This window comes from Antechinus flavipes, chromosome 2 (genome assembly GCF_016432865.1).
Source record: "Antechinus flavipes isolate AdamAnt ecotype Samford, QLD, Australia chromosome 2, AdamAnt_v2, whole genome shotgun sequence".
NCBI classification, from domain to species: Eukaryota; Metazoa; Chordata; class Mammalia; order Dasyuromorphia; family Dasyuridae; genus Antechinus; species Antechinus flavipes.
Window position 1 is genome coordinate 162,486,426 of NC_067399.1, and position 21,599 is coordinate 162,508,024.

At 35.6% G+C, this 21,599-nt stretch overlaps 1 protein-coding gene across 2 annotated transcripts in view; it reads left to right on the forward strand.

Annotated features, from left to right (window-relative positions):
- KIF16B (kinesin family member 16B) overlaps positions 1-21,599 on the forward strand; it is a 341,764-nt gene that overhangs the window by 164,898 nt on the left and 155,267 nt on the right. For both annotated transcript variants that reach the window (XM_051975895.1, XM_051975896.1), the window contains exons 14-15: positions 6,598-6,649; positions 8,623-8,760. In XM_051975895.1, coding sequence (XP_051831855.1) covers positions 6,598-6,649; positions 8,623-8,760 — 190 coding nt within the window. The remainder of the gene's footprint in view (positions 1-6,597; positions 6,650-8,622; positions 8,761-21,599) is intronic.

Sequence of the window (21,599 nt, forward strand, 5' to 3'; positions counted from 1 at the left end):
AAGTGGTTTTTGTGTGTGAGAGAATTTAGGAGAGCCAGATAATTTCCTGCCTTATTCTGACATCTTTCCAGAATCCTCTCTGTCTCAAAAGTCTTCTGCTGTCTCAAGCTAATAATGCAATAAGACTTTGGGAACATCTTATATTTGGTATGCAAATTAGAGGTAATTAGAGAGGCCCAGAATTGAATAGGAGGAAGAAAAGCAGACTAGACTTCATGCTCAAGGCATGAAGCTTTTAGTAATCTGAGTTGCACCTTGGTGCAACAACCCATTTCTTTACTAGAAACACTCTACTATTTATTTCCAAGGCATCAAAATTGGAGGTGATGTTAAGGACAGTGGGAGTATGTATAAATGGATACAAATTAGATACAATGTATTTCCCATTATTAGCCTATGCTCAAGTACTGTAAAAGATATTGTTTGAGAAATGTATAATTAGATAAGGATGTGAGCAAGAGGTAACAGATGGACAAACAGTGCTTCTAATATGTTACCATCTGAACCCAGTTTCATATTGTGGCAGACAGTAAAAACTGGAGTTACCTCAGAACTTTATGGAGTGTCTACAACATTAAGCTATTGGGAATAAACTTGTCTGTGTTCATGCATAGCTTGAATCCAAATCCCTTGCCCTTTGCCCTGTTAATAATTATATCAGATGGAGTACCATATGTGAAATGTTTGACAATTGTTAACACACTATATACATGCTATTGTTCTTTTTAGGCCACTTTCTCTTTCTATTTTGTGTTATTTAAAGATATCTCTCCTTTTCTGTTCCTCTCATATCCCATTGAGGTGGCCTAACTGTGTGATAGGCACTATACTAAGTAGTAGATACACAACAAAAGATAAAAGACGGTCCCTGTTTTGGAGAAGCACACAATCTAATGAGGGAGACAATCTGCAAATAACTATGTACAAATAAGCAATATATAGTGTAAATAAAAAATTAAAAGGTATTGTAGGTGAGATTTAAACTCTAATCCTTGAAGGAAATTATTCAGACCTCCATTTTGGAAGGTTTATCTTAATTGTTTTTAATTGAAATTTGCATGGCCTTGTACATGTCCGGTCTGAGTCAAAGCTGTGTTTTATTGACTACTAACCCAGTAAGTCGTGACTAGTTTATTCTTAGTTCATTTTGAATTAAATGAAGTTGCATTCTTATTCTCACTCTAGAAGTTATTTGTCCTCTACAGCTTTCTGGTTTATTTCAGTGTCACTTTCTTAGATAACAACCCTATTTATCTCCCTATCTAATCTCTCCTTATGCCCTTAAGGTGACATGGTAAAATAATACATTTTTACATGTGTTTACATGTGACTACCTATGTAAGTAAACGTATGTATACCCAGAAGGCCCTCTTCCTATATGTCTGAACTAGCTTATAACTGAGGCTTTCTCTGTTGCAATGCTTAATCACTTTTGATGCCTACTCACTGTATAGATCAGCATCCATGAAATGTGAAAAGGTCTAGAATTGGAAGAGACTCCAGGATCCATATGGTATTTTATCAGAATGATGGGCATCGCCTTAGTTTCCAGTTTGCCATAAGAAGAGAACGGCTATCGATATTTTTGTACATATAGATCCTTTTCCTTTTTGATTTTATCTCTTTTGGTATACAGATGTAGTAGTGGTAGTGCTAGGTCAGGGGGTCTATACATGGTTTTACAGCCCCTTAGGCATAGTTCCAAATTTCTCTACAGAATGGTCCAATCAGATTACAACTTCGCCACTAGGAGCTTTGATTTTGTTATTTTCTTGATTTTCCTTGTCATAATAGGAACTTTCTATAGCCGTTTTTGTTTTTTTGTTTTTGATTATTTGTTAATTTTTCCAGCCCATTTCTTGAATTTTAGCTCCTTGTTATATTGGAGTCTTCTTCCAGGGTGAAGATGACTTTGTCCTAAGCTTCAAGGGTTTTGTCCAAGTGTTTCCAGAGATGGTCCTAGGGACTCAGTCTTCCAAAGTTAGTGCTCCTCCTGTGACAGTTTCTCAGCACTGTGACTTTGAGTATGGACAAAACCAGAGTCCTCCTTCTACACCAGCAAAGAGACGCTTGTCATCTGTGGACAGCTTCCCTCCTTTCGGTCTGTGGGCTGAGCACTCTGGACATAGCTGCCGCCACTGCTGCTCCTAAGCCTGGGTCTGTGCTGGCCTAGCCTGAGCTGGACACCCTTTTAAGTTGTCTTTGGCTAAAAGATTGTTTTGCCCCTTCCTGCTGCCCTAGGAATTGGTTTTTTTTTTTTTTTTTTTTTTGGCATTATTTAAAGGTGGAGTTTCTGGAGAGCTCAGGCAAGTGACTGACTGCCTTTTCTCAGCCATTTGGCTTCCACCCTCTATAATCTCTCTTAGTATACTTCAGATCATTTTCTGCTGCCCAGGTCCCTGGGAACTCATGTTCAGCTTGTAAGGCAAAGTCTTCAGTTCCTATTCAGAAGCACTTTTGCCTGGCCCCATGTTCCTCATCTTGTACTTAAAGAGTTGAATTCTAATATAAAACTTTTCATTTATAAAATTCCTAGAGATTCTATGAAGCTCCATCTGAGCAGATTTTACCCAAGAACATTGGATCTTCATCAGGATCTTCATGAGTTCTTAATGTTAATTCTTTGGTTTGTTGTTATCATCTAGTACATTTCCAAGTTTTGTCGATTCTAACTCCACAACATCTTTTGCATCCATGTCCTTCTCTCTACGTATAACCCCTTACTCTCATTCAGGGGTTCAATGCCTTTTGTCTGGGTGATCAAATTTACCTCTAGTCGTCTCCTTTTTGTTATATATCCTTCATCTAGTTGTCAAATTATTATTTCTAAAACAAAGATGGCAATGTTATCCCCTTTTCAAGAATCTTTAATAGTTCCTTTTTACTTCTAAGGATGCAGTCCAAAAAGAAAAGTGACTTGGCTCTTAGCCTGATATTTAAAACTCTCCACAAAGGGGTCCTTGCCTGTATTTTTGTCCTTCTTTTATATTATTTATCTCCTTTAATTCTCTTTCACTTAAGTTGGTCTAGTTTTTTCTCCTGAAAAGTATTCTCTTTCCTGACCCTATACCTTTACAGAAATGACCCTCATGTCTTGTAAGCAGGCCCTTCTATTATCTTGACCTCTCAGAATCTCCTTCTTCCTTCAGGGCACAGCACAGATGTCAATACTTCCATCTTGAAATTCCCTTTTATTGACTTCCATATTAGTTATATCTCAGTGGAAAGTTAGTTCTTTGAGATTAAGAATTTTCATTTTTTGACTGTCTATAAAACATCTCATAGTACCTTGATCTTCATTAAAACCTAATGATTATTTATTGAATAACATTTAAAATTGACAAGAATTTTATCTCTTATTTTATCCAAGTTCCTGATCCCAATATTAAACAACATGGATCCTTGAAGCAGTCCTCAAAGAATTTTCCTCAAGCTGCCATCTAATCATGAATGACTTTATTTTGGTCCATTTACTCAACCAATTCTAAGTCCACTAATTATATATGATTTAGCCTATACCTCTTCAGTTATCCATTTAAATAATATATCATTTGGAGATTTTACTAAAATTGCTATGCTAAAATCCTGGCAAACTATACTTACAGCATTCCTCTAATTAACCAAGCTTATAAGTGTGCAAAATACAAAATAAAACTTGCTATTATGCTCTTTATTTGATATTATTAATGCTTTATTTTAGAGTTCACTGTCTTGTGAATCGCATTAAAGCTATGGTTTTCAGACTCCATTCTCTTCCTTTTTTGAAAATCATTACATTTTCTATTCTTACAATACTGTGATATCCTTTGTAGTTCTTTTAAGATTTTTCAATCACCATCATTAATGGCTGGGTGTTAGTAGGCGGGGCAGGGATCAATAAGCTCACCTGACAGTTCTTTTCAGTATCTAAGTATATAGTTCATATTTGAACTTGTTAGAGGACAGGTGCTTATCTTGGATGTCAATACCCTCAATAGTCATTTTTGTTCTCTTCATTCTATTCTAAACTGCCTTTTCCCTGTTAGACAAAGCAAAACAAGAAGTGTTCAGCTCATCTTCTCAGCTAAGAATTATTGATATTATACTCTACATCTGCTCTGTACATAGACGGGACTTGACAAATGCTGATTGATTGATCAGGAGACTCCCTGATTTTTTTTTTTTTAAATTCTTTTTCTTCTGTATAATTAAAAGAAGTTATTTTGATTTTGTTTGTTCGTTTTTTACCTGTCTTAACACATTTAGAACCTCAGCACGCCCAACACTATTCTTACCCTTTGGATGGAGTTCAGGATCTGGAGTCAGAAAAACTCAACCTCCTGAGTTCAAATTCACTTTCAGATAATTAAAAGCTATGTGACCCTGGGCAAGTTACTTAACCCAGTTTGTTTCAGTTTCTTCATCTGTAAAATGAGATGGAGAAGGAAATGGCAAATCACTGCAGTATTCTTGCTAAAAACAATCCTAAATTGGGTCACTTGACTGAAAATAAATCTTCCTCTGCTTTTTTCCTCTGGGTTTTTTTTTAAATTGTTAGTTGCAGAGTTTCATTTTAATATCTTAATATCTGCCCTTTGGCCAGATCATTCCTGCCTCCACCACCTTCCTTTTCTAATTTATCTCAAATTCTAAATTGAAATGTATATTTTTGTCAAGTTTCCCATCATTTTTTGAAGGATAAAATTATTGCAAAGGGAAATCAAGAAATTATAAGTCACCATGCTTTTTTGGAGGCAGAGGGAGGGGAACTCTTATCAGATTATTTTAGCTTCCCAGGCACTGTTCAATTCAGTGGGCATTTGTTAAGTGCCTACTATCCCTCAAAGTTAAAGAGAGAAAAAAGCACAGCTCTTTATCTAGTAGCTTACGAGGGTAGAGGAGGAGTGGTGACATACCACATGGACAGAAGTTAAAAAGACAAAATAGGTACTGAGTAACTCTGGGAGATGGGGACAGAACAATCAGTTATCCGGGTTATCTGGAATGAGCTGACCTCTGAGCTGAGCCTTAGAAGGGGACTAAGGATTTTAAGAGTTAAAAGTGAAAAGGAACTTGGCTCATTCCCTTTCCATTAGACTTTTAGAAGAGGCTAAAAACCTACCTCTGCTTACTTTTCTGCCTTACACATCTGGGTGTTCTTGGTGCCAAAAGGAAGAATTGAGTGGCTGAGTTTTAAATATTGGAGAGGGGTATGGGTTGAACAGGCAAAACAGTTAAGTCTTTCTCTGACTAGTCAAGACATAGCTGGAGCAGAGAAAAGAACAGATTTGTCAGATCTGAAACTAAAAGCTATACTTCATTTCAAGGCACAGTAGCAGAGCAGGTTTAGTGCTTGGAGATCACTAGTACAAAACCTGAATATGACCCACAAATCACAGGATTTCACATACTGAGGGAGCATGCAACCCTATTCTGATTGTATATATTTTTATTTTTTTCTTTTGAAATTTATTCCTTAGTTCCAAATTCCAGTTTTTTGTGTGTCTATACCTCTGTCCTATTTATTACCTCTCTACTTAGTTTGTGATTTTTTAGTAATATACTCTAAATATTTTTTACTTTTCTTGATTGTTACCCAAATACTGTCCACCATGCTTCCCTCTTCTTGCTCCAGGATGTTTTTACAGTGTGGCACAGTGAATAGATTGTTGAGCCTGGGATCAGGAAGACCTGAGTTCAAATCCAGTCTCCTACCCTTACTAGATGTGTGATTCTGGGCATGTCACTTAATTTTTATCTCTTTAGTTTCCCCATTTGTAAAATGTGAATAATAGTACCTATCTCCCAGGGCTGTTGTTAGCATTAATTTAGGTAATATTTATGTGGCACTTTGCAAACCTTGTGGTACTAAAGAAATGCTAGTTGTTGTGGTTATGATTATTGCCTTCCCTTTCTTTTTTTGGTTTAATCCTCTTTCTTTTGACTAAGTTATTTCCTTCCCAAGTTAAATTCTAATCATGGATGTCATCCAACCTCAACTCACTGAAAACTTGGGAGGGCAAATTTGACTTCTTACATTAAGATCTGTAGTTCACTTTGTTTTTTAATTGTTCTTTCCCCATCTGTGTGTAAAAAATTGAATCCTTTCTTTTAATTTGTATATGTTTTATAACTGGTCTTTTTTTTTTTTTTTAGCATTACAGAGGTTTTTATGGTTTCTAGCTTGATAGACATAAATAGAAAATTTTCCAGTGTTCCCCCAAATCTTCCCTTTTCACCTTAGACTATTGATTAGATTCGCAAAGTTCCAAATAAGAGTTAACACATTGTTAGATATGTTCCCTTTTTGATCAAGAATTTATCTTGCCTGTATTTTAAGCCCTTGACCAGAAATTCAGATTTTATTTTCAAATTCTCTCTTCTAAACTCAAATTTTATCTCCTCTCTCATTGATTTTAGTGAAAGGAGTGATTAGAACTTTGCCTGCTATAGATATCATTTATTTGTTAAGACTTAATTTTTTTTTTAGTAGCTTTCTGTGTTCCTTCTGACAGTAACATGCGAAGCTGATAGTAGTCATTGACCTTAGACAAAATAGGATATTAAAAAATTCCTAAATATTATTTTTCCTGATAAAAATATGTGTTTTCTTCCTAGGAGGGTCAAACATATGTTGGCAGAGAAGATGCTTCAACAGAACAAGATATTGGTAAGAAAGCTGTGGCACATCATTCCTTTTAGCTATATTATTTAATATGTAAGCAATGAATGAGCTTTGATTGATTAATCTGAATTATCTGGTATAAGTAAATAAACTGCTATTACATTTTGTTATTTTGAAGCTTTAAAATTAAATCATGGAGAGCAGTTCTAATTCAAATAAATGAGCAAACTTGTACTCACTCCCTGAAACACAGATATATTAGATGTATTATATGTGTGTTTTTAACTTCAATTTGAAAGGAGTCAGGAAGATATAATAGTAAGAACTACACCAGCAGCAGTGAGGACAATAATGATAGTTAGGATTTATATAGCACCTGTTATATGCCTAGCCCTGTACTAAGTGGTTTACAAATATTTGATCCTCACAACAACCCTAGAGTCAGGCCCTATTATTAGCCATTTTATATTTAAAGAAACCTAGATAAGTAGAGATTAAGTGACTTGCTCCAGGTCACAAAGCTAAATGAGTGGGGATTTGAATTCTTATCTTCTTGACTTCAGTCCCAGTGCTTTATTCATTGAGCCACCTAGTTGCCTCATACTTACAATAATTTGTAATTTTCAGTTCTAGAGAAACTAAATAATAACATCCTAAGAGCAAAGTTAAAGGCCATGAAAACCTCCAGTGCATAGAGTGATCATTCATATGTCAGTAATCCCTCTTCCCCCCAAACCCAAATATTTGTATTTTGAGTATACCAATGCAGATGATAACCATTTTTTTGTCTTAGTCTTTGTGACTGATCATTCCAACACAACAATAACTAACACACTTAGGCATCCATCCTCAGGTGATGAACCTTATCAGTTTTCACATGGACAAGTTTAGACAATAGAAACTATCTATTGCCAAACCTCTTGGCAAAAGCATATCATAGCCAGCCAGAACTACGATTTCATTGATCTCTAGGTATAGAACTTAGGTTTAGAGCCTCATTCCAGTAAAATATTAAAGGAGGGCTTTAGTGGAAGGTCTTAAGAAATTGTCCATAAATGCCACAAAAATGATGCAAACACTTGTTTTTTGATAGATATAAAAAACAGGGTTTTTTTTTTTTTTCCTATCATAAGGTTAATTAGTTCACTCATTCAGAATAGATCCCTCTTATTCTCATCCTTTTTGGATCATTCTCTGAGAAAAGAGTCCTTTGACACATGCTACTGGGACCCTTAAATATGTCTTGAGTCTGCTTTCCTTAGAGTTCTTTAGAATGGTGCCATAACATTTCTTAGACATCCCAAACATGAGCCTGAGTTACCCTTGGAATCTTGCTTCCAAGATATCAAAATTGAAGTTGCTTTTTTGCCAGCTTGGCTCTTTTCTTGCCTCCATCTTGGTAGCTGATTATATAGGCATTTCTATCTCCTTCTGTGGCAGTGAAAAATCATCAAAATGACAAAAAATATAGTAGAAGAAAAAAATTAATTATAGGAGTGTTTTAGTTCCAAAAATAAAAAGTGATCATTTTTGAAATGATTATTTTCCTAAATCAGAGTTCTTACACTTAGTTTATACATTAATCTGTGGCTATCTTTTATATTTTGAAGTGTACTACAAAATTCCTAGATATTTGTAACATTACTTTGAATATCCTTTAACTTAAATTTTTTATATACTTTAGAATCATAAACCTGGGTGACATCTTAAAGATTAATCTCTAACCCATTTTCATTTTGTGCAGATTATGAAACTGAAGCCCAGACGGGAGCAGGGATGGACCCAGACTTGCACAACTAGTTAGGGGTCAAAATTAGGATTTGAATCTGGGTATGCCTCCCAGTCTCCTGCACTTTGTATCATACTCATTAACATTTTATACAGCACATTTGTAGATCTCAAAGAGATTTATAAGATCGAAGAAGGTATCATAAATCCATATAGGAAAGACAAAAGAGAAGAGCTGATATGAAAGAGAGCATCTTCTTCATTATTTATTGATTTATTTCATAATATAGTTCTTCATGGCCTGGATTTGGAAAGTGAGCACTGTGTCTTTGAAAATGTCAATGGAACAGTAACTTTAATACCACTGAATGGATCTCAATGCTCCGTGAATGGGATTCAGATCCTAGAAGCTACACATCTGAATCAAGGTATTTGGCTTAGGATTTTTCCCCTAGTACCTACTATGATTATAAGAAGTATAAGCTTATCTAATAATTAACAACAGTGTTTATTATTGTAATGTATGCAATCTGTGGGTAAAGATATAATTAAACAAATGAAATTCAATTTTAAATTTGATTAACTGAATTTGTACAAATATAGTAGAAGGGCGTTTTTTTTTCCTTTTAAAATCATTTTGTGTTTCTCTTGAGTTTCTTTGAGTTAGAATTCCTCCTGCTTTTTAATATTCAACATGTCCAAGGGCTATTGGATGCTTCAGCGAAAAGAGTTCCAAACCTAAAGTCAGAAAGAATCTTCTTGAGTTCAAGGTGGCCTCAGACACTTAACTGGATGACCCTGGGCAAGTCATTTAACCTTGATTGCTTCCATTTTCTCACGTATAAAATTAGTTGGAGAAGGAAGTAGCAAACCATCTGGTAGCTTTACCAAGAAAACCCAAATGGGATCGTGGCATGACTGAAGCAGTCAAAAAAAAACATCCAGAAGAGAACTCATCTTCACCCTTTTCCTATGTGCTTCATCTCTATATCTTTCTATTTTGTATTGAGAGCACTACTAGTCTTCAAGTCATTCAGGATTGAAGCCACTGACTCATTTTTTACTTTCTCTTCTCTTTCAACTTCTCTCCTGCCATTATCAAAATCATTCCGAAGTTTTGTTTATTCTACCTGAACAACGTCACTCACATTCATTTCCTTGTTTTCTATTACCAGTCCCTTGCCTTGATAATTGCAGTAACCTCTTGGCTGGCCTACCTGCTTTCTTCCCTGCAAACTATTTCCTACATAGCTATCAAATTAATATTATTGAGATCTGGGTCAGGCCAGGTCCTGCTTAGAACTCTTTAGTGATTCCATATTATTGCCTCAAGGATGGATTACAAACTCCTTCAACCTGGCATTTCTAGCAAAACTGGCTTGCTTAAGTCAAGTTGCTGGAAACTGTTGTTCTGTTTCACCTTTTTATAGGCTACTTGTCTGTGATCTATTATCATTCTAGAGCTATGCCTTAAAATCTCTAGCCTCCTTCAAGAATTAACTTGGGTATCACTATATGTGGGATTCTACCTCCTCCTCCAGTTTTTAATCCTTCCTGAAATGCCTTATATTTACTTGTCTGTAATTTTGGCCTACTTCTAATTTAATGTAAGATCCTTGAAGGCTGGTATTTTTCTGTTTTTATTTTTCATATTTCCAGTATCCACTATTGTAAAGTCCTGACTAGCTCTCTGGAGGACCTTGGGATCAGCCCGAGTCCTTGGGCTTAGTGGAGGAATGAAGGAGGCGGGAGAGCTGCCACGTGGCTGGTAAAAGATGGAGTCTGAGTCTGGTGTCTTCTCTTGTGGCTGTGGCTGAGAGAATGTTCCCAGTTGTCCCAGACCTTAAATACTTCAGTACGATTACATCACTACACCACACTGAGCACGAGCACACATTACATCACCAGAGAACACATTGAGTAGGTACTTAACTATAAGCACCATGCTGATCTAGATTTAAGTACACCTTTTCAGAGTTCCTGCCCTCTACATACTAGAGTGTTTTTCATGTAATAATTTCTTACTGACTTTAATGCTAACCCTCATTATATCTTTGAATTCCAAGTAACTATATATGTGTATTTTTTTTTAAAGCAGTGTTTTATTCATTCACATAAAGACCTGGATTAAGTATATTTAAATTTTCTAAAATAGGGAAAATTCTTACTTATGGTAGTGTAGTAGAAATAGCATTATGCTTTGATTCAGAAAACACGGATACCATCTTGACTCCATATAGAGTAGTAGAGAGAACCTTGGACTGGGAATCAGGGAAGCCATCTTTGAGGTTCAGCTTCATCCTTAACAGTTGTGAGGCTGTGTTCCCGAGGCTCTGTTTTCACCCCAGGAGTAGAAGTGGGGGGCTCTCACGCTGTTCCACTCTGCCTCCCAGGGCTGATACTTTGCGCACTACTACCTGCCATGGGCCTGGGAGGAGGTCTTCCTGCTCTCCTCCCCGGCATCCTTCCTTCCAGAGTCCCTGTCTGGCTGTGGCACGAAGGCCTCAGGCTGGACTCTGACCTCTTTGCTCCCCAGGACTGGGGGATTCTGACCGTCCTTGCCGTGCTCCGCACCTTCCTGAACTATGCTCCCACTCCTTGAACTCTGCAGGGCTTTCTCCTTTGCACTCTCTTTCTCCCCTTTTTGGTTCAGAGGGCACCAGGAAGCTCTGGGATGCTCTTTTTCTTGTTTCATTTCTGGTTTGGGGTCAGTGGAGTTCTGTAACCTAACATGACATAATAATCACCAGGGCTAACATGCTTGCAGTAGAGTAACTGACATTTATTAACCGCTTGCTTCACATGTCATATCATTACACATTAAAACCATTTCTGGGAATTCAGTTTTATGTATTATCATCCTCAATTTACAGATGAGGAGCGTGGGCCCAGAGAGGAGAGGTGACTTGGCAGTGATCATTCCTGTTGGCCTGAGGTTCTCCCAAAATGCCATTGTTTTCTTGCTGCATTTCCACACTGCAAGTGCCTTCCTTTTTTGTTAAACTATTCAGTGACTTGTAAGCCCCTTATTTTATTGATCTGTTGAATGAACCTGAACTCAAAGATGGTCAGGCCCATCCCTCTGACTCTTTGTCTCACCTTTTTTCCCTTTGATTTTTCTTTCTGATTTTCCAAACTCCAGTATCATGGAAAATGCTCTCGGCTCCAATCTACCTACAAGTTTGGGAGGACCTGCACACAGATTTAGGATTTATCTTTTATCCTACTTTTTTCACCTTTAGAAATTCTTACTCATTGTAATATAAAAGTGACCCTGGCTATTAAAAGACTATTTCAGCAGAATCCAAGATATGGCATGTTGTGTCATACTTGAAATATTTCTGCTTTCTGAGGAGCCAACTAGCCTAAGTACGGAAAGGCTTAGCACCCAGACTTCAGCCATAAGATGACAAATCCTTTGACCCTGGCAATTTATGGACTAAAGATAAATATAAAATAATACAAAGTGACCCTCAATCTTGTGTAGCTTTCTTCTGCTTTTGCAGTGATGTGATCAAGACACAGAAGAATGAGCAGAACATACTATGAATCAGTTATTAAAATTATCAGCTATTATTTATAAACTATTACTATTTAATATGAATGTTCTATTAGTGTTGTTCTGTGGCTCTGAGTAATATAACACTACAGTCTCCAAAAAATTATCATGAATATTATTCAGAGGACAATGGAAAGTTCCTTGATTACTATGTCATAAATGTGAACAACTTGTAGCTTATTACAAATACACAGCTTTGAAGAAGCAGAGTAAATTGCATCATCAAGTAAAGCTGATTATGTCTTAATAATGAGGGATGACCAGTGACTAGTTTATGTGATGTAGTCAGTCAATAGTCAGTGAATATTTAATAAACACTTACTATGTGCCAGACACATTGTAGGAGATATAAATATATAAGTGCATCTTATAACGTGTATATTTATATGTATGTGTACACACAGACACACACACACACACACACACACACACACACACAAGCAATATAGTGTCTACCCTCAGAGAGCTAATAATCTAATGAAGGAAGATGGTACACAAGAGAAAATTGAAAGAGGTAGAGGAAGGAGAGGTATCTGGAAAAAAGTTGGATAAATCAAAGAAGTCTAAAATGAGTATAAGTAAGTGGTCTCTCCCCATAAATAAATATGACTCCTCCAATCAGAGGGGCAGAGAGTATTAATCCAGCATGAGTAGTGAGTCTGTTTGTATTGCATTGCAAGATAATGAGATTTCCTAGAAATGAATTTACTCACAGCATGGTGATAAAGCCAAAGAAGTCCAAAACAAGTTTAGCCTATTGAGAAAAATCAGGAGATATCAGACCCTACAATTTTTGTGAAGTTAGAAGTTGAGGAAGTCATCTGACATATTGAGTAGAAAATCCATAGCAAATTTAATAGTCAAGAGTTGCATGGAATAGAAAGGCATAAATTTTTTTGTTAGTTGCATATCATGTTGTAAAATTTTGTTCTTGGCTACCAAAAAATGAGGTGGGAGGCACATTGTTAGTAACCATTATGAAAACAGTTTCAAGGTTTCAGTGGGTGACTATGATTATGGTGGCTAAAGAAGGCAGTGGCATCTTGGGCTTCATTAAGAGGGACATCACTTCCACTATGAGGGAGTCATAGTCCCACTGTTTCATCAGGAGAATCGTGTTCTGTTTTGGATGGTTTGTCCTAGTGGATGAAGAGTTGACCCTGAAGTTTATTAGATATGGGGTCAAGTTCATCCTGTAATAAATACTTGCTGAGTGACCCTGAGCAAGTCTTTTAATCTCTGTGCTCTAGCTAGTGCTTAGATTGTAATTAGATTAAAGTTGCTAGGATTATAAATGATAGAGAAGGTTCCCAGCTTCATTGATAGAGCAAGTTAGCTCTTTTAGTAAGATTCAAGATTTGTTCCTGATTCTAACTGGACATTATGTTTCAAAAGGGCAGTGTTAAGTTAGAGAAGAGCCACAGATGTGTAGCCAGGGATGGGAAGGACTTGAGGATCTTTCATCCAAAGATCAGATGAGATATCTGGTTTTATAAGTCAAGATCAGGAGGAAAGGATAAACATTGCAGAAAGTTCAGTTTAACTTTGATGGTCAAGCTCAGTTTAGTGTTAGCTTCCTAACAATTGGAATTTTCCAAAGTGAAAGAAATTACCTTGAGAGACTGTGGGTTTCCTGTCTTATAGAGTCTCTCAAGAAGAGGCTGGATAACATTTGTAATTGTATTATTCTTCTGAAGAAACATCTAGATTGATGTAATCCCAGGTCTCTTTGAGTATTCAAGAACAGCTCTCTAAATCCCTAAGTTACTATGATTATCTATTTGGATTTAGCAACAGAAAAGTCCCTGCCCTCTCACTGCTTATAGACTACAAATTATTTTTATTCATTGACCTTTGTCTTCACCTGAAGTTTCATATGGACAATGAAAGTTCATTAAAGTATTCATTGTCAGCCTATAGATGATTGAAGTTAAAAACTTTTCCTTAATATTAATGATTAAAGTCACTGTATGGCTTATCCAAGGAAAGTGGTTACATTAATTGGTATTCAAGGTTAATTGTCAGGATGTTCTTTCCCTGAAGGGTGCTATTAATTGTTTTACTCCTGTGATGGCATGATTTTCAATTCTGATGTTTTAGAATACCTCTGGCATTCTTCTATGCCATAGACTTTTCAGTACCACTGTTAATGAAATAGAGGTAAAATGCTATTCAGAAAGTATTGAATGGTAGAGTGTGGGATCTAATCATCCTTAACAAATCTAAAGGCAATGAGATCCTACCTTGTGTTATTTCCCAAGGCAGTACATGATATAATCAAGCAGCAATGTGATTAATATATTTTTTTAAATTTTTACTTAGGCATTACAGTACTTGAGGCTATCTGGATATCAAAAACTATAGAATTAGTTCTTCCTTTAATTCAATCCATTTTATTTCAACACACATTTAGGTACCTACTATGTGTAAAAGGCATTGCAATAAGTCCTAAGTCTACAAAAATATTTCAGTATTTTAAGGGAGGTCAAACAGGTTGGTACAGAAATCACTGTTTTGTCTTCTTGTGAGTGGTAATCCTAAGGCCCATTTTACCACATAAGAAAATGAAAGGTTAAGATATCTATGTGATTTTGTTATTAATAAGAACTGGCTAAGTGGACCAGTGATATCTATTAGTCAAATATAGATTACGAAAGACTATTCTCATATTCCCGTAACTTTAAATATATAGTGGGTTATTCAGATAGTTATACTGGAGAGACTTCATGTTGCCTTCAGGATTAAATACACATTCCTTACCCCTTAAGGCACTCCCACAATCTGGAGCCAGACCTCCTCTACCTCATGTTATCTTACTAAACCTCAAGCATTCTGAATTTCATCCAAATTCAGCTGGTAGTTATAGTCTCTTCTTTCCTTTTTATATGTCTTCCTTATCTCTACCTTTCTGATACAATCTAATAAACATTTACAATATGCTGGACACTGTGCTAAGCACTTGGGATACAGTTGGTAAAAAGAAAGATAATCCTTGCCCTCAATGAGCTTAGGATCTGAAGGGGGAAATGATAAATAAAAGAAGGCAAGAAAATGGGAGCAGGATGAGTGAGGGGGACCCTAGGCTCCTTGCTGCAGAGGCTGTGGAGTTGCTACCAAGGAGGACAACAGCTGTGAAGTGGGTAAGTTGAGTCCAGTTTCTGCCCTCTATGAAGGAAGGCATTGTCAGAAGAAGGCATTATACTCTCCAGCCCTCCAGAAAGAAAGGAGGCTACGGAAGCTGCTGTCAGTCAGGACTGGTGATGGGAACTTCGTGGTCAGCTTAGAAGTGATGAGTTTAGTCCGGGAAAGTAGATTAGAAATCTGGCACATTGGCAGATACAAAGCAGAATTTCATCTTTCAGTATCCCTAGCCACTTTGAAGATTCAATGATTGCAATGTTATTTTTATTGAGAAAAATGCCCTGGCTTTGGAAATGGGGTGTGAAAATATGGAGCAGTTGACTTTATTAATTTCAAAGTGTCTTGAATATTTTAATTTTTGTTTATAATTAATTTTATTACATTTTAAAGTTTGATTTAGAGATAACACAGTGATTCCTGTTGTCTTTATGCATATGGTTATTGATTCGATATCTTTGGGTTTTTGCTGCCAGACTTGTAATTTTATAGCACCATGTATCTGATTTACTTCTTTGCTTCTAGAACTGATCTCTGGGACCAAACAGAACAATCCTCTCTTTTTCTTTGCATTTCTTTAATTTCCTGAAGACAGCTCTCATACTTCCTTCCACCTCCCACCTACAATGGAGCTCCTTGTCTCATCTTTATCCATTGACATCCTTCCAGGGACTGAGAGTCCATCTCTCCATGAAACCTCTTCTCATTTCTTTCCAACCTTGAATCCTGTCACTACCACCCCAATTCACTCTCCACCTCTAACCCCATACCATCCTAATTATTCCCTAGGCTATATATCCTCTTATCTTTTAACCCCTGTTCAAATGGATTGAACTTGAGATACCTCACCATCCTGGTTTCCCATCTGTCAACTCTCTAGGTTAGCAACATTCTTTCTAAAATACAGCTTCAAAACAGACTAAAATACTGATATTTGTTCTGACCTAGGAGGAGAAGTATACGAGTTTCACTTTGGTAGTCCTGTCTATTCTGCTTCTCCTGATTCAACCAAATATTGCATTAGCTTTCTTGGCTACCATATTACATTGTTGACTCTCTTTGAACTCTTAATTTGTTATCTAACCTTGATTTTTTCTTCTTGTTCTGAAGGAAATGATTCTCTGAACTTAAATGTACAATATGACAGTTATCCCTATCACATTTCATCTTATTAACTTCAGATCAGAGTTCTAGTTTGGCAGGACTTATTTTATTTTATTTTAACCTCTCATTGAAAGATAAGCTTCAGGAGGGTTTTTTTTTTTTGGGGGGGGGGGTTAGTTGGTTTGTTTTTTTAACTATTAGGCTGTAGCCTAGTAAATGACCAAGTCAGTTTTCGAAATACAAGCCTAGATAACTATGAAAAGACTTATTACCAGTAGTCTGCCAGCTGGCTATGAAAACTGATGAAAATAAAAAAAGAAATTTTCAATTGACCCTCCATAAATTTTTTTTCTTCTATTTCTGTAGACCAACAGAGTGGTAGGAAAGTAATCAAAGGGGGCTAACTATATTGTACTCTAAATTTGAGAACTTGTATGATCTGTTGCTAGGAAAGAGTTAAGAATCTTCACTTTTGCTATGAATAAAATCAAAAGAAAATAATGGAAAAATGGTTCATAGAAACTCCTTGGAGAGGAAAACAATTTTGTTTATGGAGTGTATTTTTTAATGAATTTTTTATTTTTTCTCAATTATATGTAAAAGCAATCTTTATTATTATTTTTTAAAAATAATTTTTGAGTTTCAAATTCCCTCTACCTTAAATGAGAAGACAGGTCCTTTGATTATATATTTATATGTATATATGTATGTATGTATATTTTATATTTGCAGTCATGCAAAACATATTTCCATGTTAGATGTATTGTAAAAGAGAACACCAGACTCCCCCCCCCCAAAAAAAAAAAAAAAAGGAAAGAAAACCACAAAAATATTTTTTAAAAAAGGTTGCTTTGATCTGTATTCAGACATTATTAATTCTTTTTCTGGAGGTGGATAGCATTTTTCATCATGGTCCTTTGGAGTGTGTGTATGGTATTACTGAGAATAGCTAAATTATTCACAATTGATCATTGTATAATATTGCTATTACTATAGGATTACATTTTATCTTAAACACAACTCAAGAAGAAGTATGGATCAGGAAAAAGGAATGAGAAAAGTCAGAGACTTGAGGATTACATAGGAAACTCACATTTCTCTATCATGAACACTTTCTTCAAGAAATGAATTGGTAGGCACTGGACCAAGTGAGCAGCAAATTATACTTTTGGCAGATAGGATAAGATTTGTTACAGAAGTGGGAATTTTCCAATAGATAGACAACTGTTTCATATCAGAAATTTGTAGGTATTGTTATCAGATTTAGTAAAAACAAAACAAAACAAAAAAAGTATAAAAAATGAAAAAAAGAGATAATGCCTACAATTCAAAAAGCTCAATCCTGAACTATGTAAACAAATAATTAAAAATAAAAAATAAGAAATTCATAATACAAATAGCATAAATACTAATTGTAATAATTTCATCTTGAAGTTTAATCATAGTAAATTAATTGCATTAGCAAAAAGACAAAAGGCTAGAAAGTACCTTAGATATTATAACAATGTATGACTTCTTTACCCAATAGGAATAAAATGCTTTAGAGGGTTTTTATTTGGCAATCATGAAAAAGTATTTGATTTGTAAGAATATATCTTACCTTATTGAACATATTACAATAAGATGTTTCATGTTTCATGTTTCAGATCACTATGATTTCTTAGAATATATGGCAACAGAAATAACTGTCTTTGTCCCTTTAATAATAAATATCAGCCAAAGCATAAAACAAATAAATCTTTTCACCAAAGGATTCTTCATTATAATAGTTGAGATCTAATGCAGAGCAGTTTTTTTTTTTCCCCGTATTTCATCTTCTATTAAATATCTTTTTAAAATTTCCTGGTTTCCCTTACTCTCCTCAGTTTGTTTTGTGTTTTACTACTCCTGACATTATTTGTTTTTAAAAAATAATTTTTATTGATAACTCTTGTTCATATATCATTTGAATTTTCCTCTGTCACTTTTTTATGACATTATTCTCATAGAACCATGCCTGTATTTTTTTTTTAATGCTTCCAATTTCTGTACCTACATTTAGATAAATCTAAGTTGGTTCTTCAGGCTTCTATGTATTCTCACGAATCTCTTCAGATAACTCACTCTTTTTCTTGGTATCAGAAATGTTTCTTTTTAAGTCTTCAGAATTTCATTCTTGTGTTTTCCCATCCCTCCTGAATTGATCTCCTCCTCCCTCTCCTCCTTCCTTCTCCCTCCTTTCCTCTCTCTCTCCCTCCCTTCTCTTCTTTCTCTCCCCTCCCATCTGTCTCTCCTTTTCCCCCTCTCTCTTTCCCTCCCTCTCCATTAAAATAATATCTATTTTAATAATACATGCAAAGATAGTTTTCAACATTCACCCTTGAAAAACCTTGTGTTCCAAATTTTTCCCTCCCTCCTCCCTTTCTCTAGATAGCATCTAAGCCACTATAAGTTAAACATGTATAATTCTTCTATACATATGTCCACATTTATCATGGTGCACAAGAAAAGTCAGGTCAAAAAGGAAAAAAAATTGAGAAAGAGGGGGAAAAAAAGCAAGCAAATGACAATAAAAAAGGTTAAAATACTATGTTATTATCCACATTCAGTACCCACAGTCCTCTTTCTGGATGAAGATGCCTTTCTCCATCACAAGTCTATTGGAATTGCCTGAATCAACTCATTGTTGATGAGAGTCCTATCCTTCAGAATTGATCATCCATTATACAATGATCTCCTGATCCTGCTCATTTCACTTAGCATCAGTTCATGTCTCTCCAGATCTCTCTAAAATCATCCTGCTGATTGTTTCTTTTAGAACAATAATATTCCATAACATATACCATAACTTATTCAACCATTTCTCAATGAATGGGCAGTACTTGGTTCTGTACTTTCTCTTGATCAAGCCTTCCTATGTACCCAGTATGCTTGCTTCAAATTTAAGGTGATAATGCCCGTGAGATAATGCCTGATTTTTCTGAGTTCTGCCATTAGAATCACAAATTCTAAGAGTAAGTGGTCACTCCTCCTCCTTTCTTCTAATGGTTCATATTATTTCCTTTCCAGTAGTCAGTTCTTCCCAATTAGTGATAATTGCAGTCAGACTATAGTTTCCTCTATTTGCTTTTTCCACCTTTTGAAAGATGAAATTATCAGTTAGATCCAGTCAAGAACTTATTGGTTGTTTTACTTTTCTCACTAATAGTATTCAGGCAAAGACTAGGTAAAATTGGCCTCTAAGGACATTTTCCACTCTGAGATTCTGTGATTCTAATCATATTCCTTAATAAGCATTATTCAAAATTATACTGTAAGCCAAAGTTTGTGGAAATTATAAACTCAGTTAAGTTTGAGTGGACTTCATTACTCTATTGAAGTTTACATTACTCTATTGAAGTGATGGTTTTTAACCTAAAAACTAAGTTTAGCCTTGTCCCATATGGAAATGACATTGTATTGACATCCTTCTTGTCTATAGCAACTAGAAAACCCTTCTAGTTTTCTGTGTGTTTTATTTTAGCTTTTTTCTTTCTGGTTTATAAATTTAACATTCTCACTGTTTTGTCAGAGTTCATCCGTCTCAATTCTGAACCTTTAGCTTTTAATTTTAAATATTTCTTTTTTTTTCCATCTCTCCCCCGCCCCCAATCATCATTATTATTAAAGAATATTTTCTTTGAACTCTGATATTCAGCCCAAAGCTCATTTCATTTCCTTTCTATGTGATAGCTAAGACTTCATAGACCAAAGTGGATGATCTCCACTGGTGCAGAGATATCAAACCCAGAAAAATAAAAACTGAAGCAGGCCTGAATGAAAACTCTTTTGCAGAAGGAGAAAGTTCCAAAGGCACCCTGCTCTGTGTGCAATGATCATCGAATTAAATGTCCAGTGAGAAGACTCAAGTTTGAGTTTTGATCAGTCCACCTTGGGCCCATTGCCTCCTGTCCCTGCTCAGGGCCTCAGTTTCCTCATCTTAAGAGGATTAATTTAACATCCTTTAGACTCAGTTTTTTCATCTATACAAGGACTGGCTTGGCTAGGTGCTCTCTGAGATCACTTTCCAGCTCCAGTTCTGTGATCCTGTGATTTTACCAATGGTAAGTCACAGTTTACCTATTCTAGGATGGCATCCAGATCAAGTGAAATACTGTACACAAGGAATGTTATCAATCTTAAAGCTCCATCACAACACCAAGGATTTTATCACTTCTGGCTAAAAATGCTTTGAGCTTTCCATAGGTAGATGTTGATAAAAATCTGAAGGCATAGAGGGAGCTTGGGATCCAGTACTCCCATGTTATGTTGGCATTGAACCTGAACCCTATTGAATCTGATAGTTTGGAGTCTCAAAAGCTTTGTGTTTTCTGTTCTGGTTGTTTCCAGCAATTGCTTGATATTCTGTATTTAAATGTCTCTTTTCATTAGTAAATTACTATTCATTTGGAAATGTGTTACTTAGACTGTTCCATTAAAAAACACATGTAGTAATTACCACTTCCTTATCTAAATCACTTCAAACACTTGTGAATTCCAGCTAATATGAACTTTGTCTAAATATAGCAAGTCCTCACTATAGTTCTACTTGGATCCACTTTTCAGTTCAATTCAACATAATTCATAATACATTTATTGGGTACCTTCTATATGCAAGTGCTAGTCTCTGGAAATATAAAAAGTACAACAATCTCTGCTTACAAGGTACTTACAATCTCCTGACCCATAACATTAAATTTATTTGCATTTATCAGCCTTCAGGCCTCAGACCACATGTGGTTCTATCTTCCCATGTGGCAAATAAAAAATGTTTTCTTCTGTATCTTTTTAAAAACACATATGCTTTTAAACAGACCTTTTACTAAATACACTAAGAATGTTTTTAAGTCTTCTCATGTTTGTGTAAACAAAATCAATCAAGCAAAACCAAAAAAATGAAAAATTAGAAAAAAGCATTAAATATCTACTTGGAAAATGAGAGACCTGGAAAATAGATCTAGGAGAGATAATCTGAGGATTATTGCACTTCCTGAAAATTATGATGAAAAAAGAGTCTAGAAACTATTTTACAGGAAATCATCAGAGAGAATTGTCCAGATGTAATAGAATCAGAAGGTAAAATAGGCATTGAAAGAATTCATTGAACACCTTCTGAAAAAGACCCTAAAATAAAAACTCCAAGGAATATTGTGCCCAAATTTCAGAACTATCAGATTAAGGAAAAACTATTACAAGCAGCCAGAAAAAAGCAATTCAAATACCGAGGTGCCACAATAAGGATCATCCAAGATCCGATTGCTTCCACATTAAAGGATTGAAGGGCCTGGAATTGGATATTCCGAAAGGCAAAGGAACTTGGAATGCAGCCAAGAATAAACTACCCAGCCAAGCTGAGCATTTTCTTCCAGGGAAGAAGATGGACATATAATGAAACAGATGAATTCCAGCTGTTTTTAAGAAAAAAACCAGAAATAAACAAAAAATTTG